The sequence below is a fragment of the Olea europaea genome, unplaced genomic scaffold (genome assembly GCF_002742605.1).
Source record: "Olea europaea var. sylvestris unplaced genomic scaffold, O_europaea_v1 scaffold1351, whole genome shotgun sequence".
NCBI classification, from domain to species: domain Eukaryota; kingdom Viridiplantae; phylum Streptophyta; class Magnoliopsida; order Lamiales; family Oleaceae; genus Olea; species Olea europaea.
The window spans coordinates 178,715-184,562 of NW_019231007.1; the positions used below are offsets into that span (position 1 = coordinate 178,715).

Genomic DNA, 5,848 nt, shown 5'->3' on the forward strand with positions numbered 1-5,848 from the left:
TAAGCCATGCTTGATGTACAAAAGAAGTTTTCACATAATGTTGTCTAAATACACACATAGGGGGTGGGGTAGGGTATTTTTTGGAAATTTTTTTCATGATGGACCCCGCATCATGAGATTATTCTGGCAACATTCTGTAAAAAGTTATTATGTACATATAGATTAATCCTTCAATTATATATTTTGAAGTTGCAAAATTTGATGTAACAATCAACATAGTACCAAAGTATCTCCAATGAAGAATAATAATTCTAGTACAAGTAGACGATAATGTCCTTTCAGAAGTTAAAAACAACCAATAGTTTCAACTTTCAAATTAGTCACATCTTCACTCTCCCATTTTTTTTCTTATCATTAGCATGTCTTTATCAATGAATTACGTTGGAAGATTCTTAGAACAGTCACCTTATAAAACAAATCTACATCTCATTACAGTCAATATCCTTTAGCAGATAATGCATTAAAAAAAATTATTTTGCCATTCAGTTTCCAGTTAATCCTAATCATCATGAAGAAATCACCACACAACCACTGGAAATGAAAGAAAAAGTTAAAAACAAAGTCGAGGGTTTAAATCGATTACATGCATATATCTATTACATATATATTCTTGATAATCCATTTAGTTCCTTACCCTTGTGTATTAAAACAGCATACGTACATATACAATGAGTGTCCAACAATCATGTACACGAATAATAGAAATATATCAGTAGGCTTCATATTTGCCGCTTGGCTCATCTCCTGAGGTTCGTGTAGAAAGGGAGGGTCTCATGGTAACAATAGCAGACTCGTTTGCTCCAGCCATCAAAGCTGTCCTTCCAGCTTCCAAGAACCTTTCAACCGCATCCTCGGCATAGCGATTGGCCTCCCTCACTGTCATCATTTTCCCGATATGAGGATAGGAGTTGAGGACATGGTCACCATTGAGCTGTGATGCAAGTTGAATCAGTTCAATTTGAAATTCGCTTAGTTTCTCATCTTCCTTTGGTCCCCCTAGCCTTAATGATGTCTTAACCTCCGGGAGCTTCTCTGATCAGCAATCCAAATTTCACTCTTAATCATAATCCTCATGGTCATTTTATTCGGGAATTATACATGTTACTTGTAGATATAAACATGCAATATATAACAAGGAACTCAAGTCTTGCTTAGTAAACAAAAATATGAAAATCAAATGGGTCCTTGATCAATCCCTTGGTGGAGTAGGGTTTCCTATAGCAACAATGTTTTACCCGTGGCTTTAAAAATTTCAATAAACGAGAAAGAGACAATAGTAAGTGCTCTTTGCAGATACCATTTTTTTCTTTGATAAAACAAAAGATATCAGCTTCCCTCAAGCCCCTCCCACACTTCACCTCCCTATCGGTTTCTTACCCTATTTCTCCAGCATTTCTCACATTAACCAATTCCATTCAAGGATTTGTTCAGTGAAAGATTTGATATTTGAAATAATCTAACCGGTTAAATTTGTTAGTTGGTGATTAATCGAGTCGTATGAATTTAGATGCATAAAAGGCTACAAAAGCCTTTGTTGGGTTTGGCTCAACCAACTGCAGTAAAAATATGTTATCAACAAAAGGAGATAATTCTTGAAAATTTTCCATAAGGCTAGGAAACAATTATATCTTCAGCACATTTTCCATTTTTCAAAAGCCTTCAAACAGTACAAATTTATTGATGGGTTCAACTCAAGACATTGACTGCTCAAAGGTTTCATAATAAAGATCAATTCGCCTTTCATTTGTAATCTGAGATCAGTTATGCAGTTAAAAACTAAATGCAAACCCCTAAAGAACTGCCGAGACATGCATGCTTATTATTTCTTAATTTGTCTCCTCAATGATGAAAAAATGTCATCTAACAGCTCAAGTCATTAGAGATGTGAGATATTCATTTATCTATATTTTATATCTTCAGCACATCTTACGAGGAGATCATATTCATCCTTTTCATCAATGGCACTAAGACTTGAACCTAGTTATTTATCTGCTCTAATACTACATTGAAACCACCTGTCTAAAATACTAAACTATTACAAGGAAAAGGAAATTACTTATCAAGTTTATATCTTCAACAACATACTCATTATTGAAAATAAACCAACTAAAGAAATTAAAATTTTGATACCTCAATAACGCATGATATTTAACAATCTTAAAGCATGATTGTGCCAGAATACACTTGTGTAGTCTGGATAACAGAAACTATATAAATCACCATCTACGGCAAAGCATGGAACATTTGAAAAGCATTAGAAATGTAGAAGCAAACCTGGACAGTCATCACGTGGAGTATCACGCAAGTTGAAGTACTTCTCAAAGGTACCGGCCCATGCATCTCTTTTAGTCAAGAAATTTGATTTAAGATTGAAAAGCTTCTTCACAGTTGCAGGTATTGAAGAGTGTTCATATTGAGAAGACGGAGTTGGTCCACTTGGTTCATGGATCACTGCAGAAGAAATATTATAAACCAGGACAAAACAATGAAATTACTTTCAAGAGGATTGAATTCTGGAATGAGCACCCAAAATTGCCATCTTTTTCCTTCCTCTTTGTGTTGAGATAATTTAAAGATCTCATTTTTTTTTCTGGTTATAACCTTGATTTTGTTTGTTTATTTCCATTTCAGTTTTCAGTTCAAGACTCTTCTATATCGATTTCAATTCAGCTAACCAAACACTACATTGATTCTACTGAAACCATAATAACCATATTTCAGCCGAACTCCATTATCTAAATAAGCACTTGAAGTAAAACAAAACTCACCAGTTCCCTTGTCAACCCAGGGAGAAATCAATAGAGTGGGTACGCGCACGCCAAGCCTCTCAAAGTTGAAATAGTAGGGAGGAGGTCCGATTATCCCGTCGGGGTTGGGAACCCCAGAAACCGGCGTGGGCACATGATCGTAAAACCCGCCATGCTCATCATAAGTGATCAAAAGAGCCATCTCCTTCCACTGTGGACTCGCCCTAAGCGTCTCATAAACCTCCTTCACAAACTTCTGTCCTCGTGCTACATCGTGCGATGGATGATCATCGTTTGCTGGGAATAGACTGATATCAAAGTACCGTTGCTCGATCACAACGTAGTTGGGGAGCTTCCCCCTCTTGGCGTGCGATTTGAATTTTAACGCATAACTATGGAATTTCAATATGTGCTTGAGCTTTCTCAAGCTTTTGAAGAAAAGAGTAGCAGGTATATTTTGATAATAAATCCCAAAAGTTAGATCATTTTCATCTAATGAGTCAAAAATAGTCTTTTGCGGAAATCCATGGATAAGATCTTTCCTAACGTTACTTGAGGCGCCGTGGGAGGTGGCGGAGTGGACGTAGAAACGGTTGGGCTGAGTCGAAGCAGGCACCGAGGCAAACCACCTATCCATGACTGCGAACTCGTTCACCAACTCAGTATAAACCGGTACCAGATCTGGTTTGAACCCACTCATAACGGTTTTGGACATTCCATCAACCCCCATAGCCTTTGCCTGCTGCACAAAACCGTTCATCGGCGCCGGGTTTGCCGACGTGTCCTTTGACCCAAATATCTGTTCCCGGATAGCTTGAATTGAGTGACCCGGGTCCGACGCAATAAAAAATGCGTCGTCTGAAACGTATACAGGAGTAGAGCCGGAGTCGGAGGCGTTGACCCGGTTGAATTCTGATCCGCTAAGACCATCGATATCTGGACGGCTGCTTTTCAACCATCCAAGCATGTGATCAAAGGAGCGATTTTCCATTACCAGTACTACAATCGTTTTGATGGGGCCATCAATTTTGTGCTTATGTCTCTTGGGGAAGTGAAAGGAGGAAGAATTAGACGGGAACAAAATGAGGAAGAGGAAAAGAAAAATAATTAAGTGCGATCGCCGGAAACCCATTTTCCGGTGATCCGCCGCCTGCTTGTGGGGGTTGAAGAGAGTGGGGTTTACGCGGTGGGTAACAGTGGCATATAACACTAAAATACGCCCCGGTATACAGCGTACAAGCAAATATAAAGACTCAAAATTTGGCATAATCCATTATTCTCCGAGGATATTTTTAACTATTTCCTTTGCACTGGACCACGGACTAAAGGCATTACGTGCACAATCGGCCTCCCCATAAAAACAATTATCATTTTTCTATTGTATTATATCTAAAAAATAGATGCGTGTACGCATGAGGATAAAGTTTGATACAAATATCTCGACGACGGATAAAATATATAATTGAAAATAGTGCTATACGTTACACATAACAAATCTTGTAAAGAAAAGTATAACACAATATGTACCTTTCACATACCGTGTAATAAAAAGTTTAATGAAAAGCAACGTAAAACCTAACAACATGTATAACGTGACATTTCACATTTTGTGAGAAATATGACAAAATAAAATTTACTATGTATTCATTTAATTTTGAAATTTCAAATTCGAAGATCTACTTCTTCTTTTTTTATTCAAAAATTAGTGTTTTTAACTATCAATTACTTATCTTGAACCCTAAAAAAAGTACCTCCTCACCACTAATACAACCATCATTTTTACACACACTCAATATCATCATTAATCGTCGCCGCCATTGTGACCACTCCCACAATATGAAACCATTTCCACTTGCCATCCATTTCTTGTATCAACTCTATCACTCCAACCTCCACCACCACTCATAACACCATCATGACCACTGCTCACATTTGCAAACACGTAGGCCCTCCTATTCTCATATAAAAGTGTTTGGCGAAAAAATTACCCCATCATCCAAGCCATTTTTTTGTACAATATTTTATGATTCAATCCTTTTAATACAATACTAGGGTAAAAGAAATGTAACTAACTAGTATAGTTAAGTTTTTTCATTAGAGATTGTCTTATCCTTGGTGATTTAATCCCTGAGTACAGGGATTAATTTCACAGAGACCTGCTAGGTCCCTTATTGTAGTAGGCAGGCCCCACATGCAATAAAAAAATTGCAGGGTGCTCCATTGTGTGTGTGTATCCTAGCAGGACTTGTGAAACAGGTCTCTGTACTTCAAGCAGGGCTAATCTTTAGTTTATCCACCAATTACAGCTCGAGGTTTTCTTTTCTTATGAGATTTGTATACATGTTGAATCTTTTATTATTATTATTATTTTTTTCCCTTTCTCTGGGATTGGTTTTTTTGTAGTGGGTGTGGGGCTGTGATTGGTATTAACGATTGGTTTTTTGTGGTGGGTGTGTGGATTTGATTATCATTAATGATGGCGATGTTGGAAAGTTCCGTTGGCTATGGTAGTAACGTGGGCAAAATAGGTAGCAAAATATGCATAAAATAGCTTGAACGTATCACGAAAAGTGTAACAAGTCACATTGCAAGAAGTGTGACACTTTTGCTTAAAAAGGTGGGAAAAAGTCCCCCCACCTATATGGTGCCCCTGGTAGTATGGGGCCCATGTGGCCCTCTACAACTAGCTGGTCGGTATAACAAAGTAATTTACAAATGCTTTTTTAAAGTAGGATAGTTGTGAAAGGGAAAATTACATAATTAGGTCACAAATAGAGGATCAGATTAAAAAGTCAAGTAAATACATAAGAATTTCTCAAAATAGGTATATCTTAAAATATGTTATTTTTGACAAATTATAGTATACGTAATTTAGTGTGTATAATGTTTTGACATGTATATGAGGGAGTTGAAGGTATCAACTTTTCAAGTAGTTTTGGTTGAGAACTTGGTGGCATAGGCAACGGTGATTCCTTGGAACCCATTGCATATATTGATAATTTACTAGAGACTAAAAAGTGTTGTTGGTATAAAGTCTGTGTGTGCGCTTGTATTGTACGATGTGTATTTGTATTGGGTGTTTCATGATTTTTTGGGAGTTT

At 37.1% G+C, this 5,848-nt stretch overlaps 1 protein-coding gene across 1 annotated transcript; it reads right to left on the reverse strand.

The window, feature by feature from the left end:
• Window positions 1-532: 532 nt before the first annotated feature.
• LOC111375230 (non-specific phospholipase C1) lies at window positions 533-4,029 on the reverse strand. The gene is made up of 3 exons (XM_022998030.1): window positions 2,769-4,029; window positions 2,275-2,451; window positions 533-1,032 (listed from the first exon to the last, which is right to left on the reverse strand). The coding sequence occupies exons 1-3, from the start codon at window positions 4,012-4,014 to the stop codon at window positions 710-712; spliced, it is 1,746 nt and encodes a 581-aa protein (XP_022853798.1). The 5' UTR covers window positions 4,015-4,029; the 3' UTR covers window positions 533-709.
• Between the last annotated feature and the right edge of the window lie 1,819 nt (window positions 4,030-5,848).

Excerpts from the sequence above, each read along its gene's own strand:
- LOC111375230 (XM_022998030.1), bottom strand. The coding sequence starts at position 4,014 with ATGCCAAATTTTGAGTCTTTATATTTGCTTGTACGCTGTATACCGGGG. Across the intron at positions 2,452-2,768 it reads CTGGGTTGACAAGGGAACTG|TGATCCATGAACCAAGTGGA; the intron begins GTGAGTTTTGTT and ends TTTCTTCTGCAG. Across the intron at positions 1,033-2,274 it reads TCCACGTGATGACTGTCCAG|AGAAGCTCCCGGAGGTTAAG; the intron begins GTTTGCTTCTAC and ends ATTGCTGATCAG.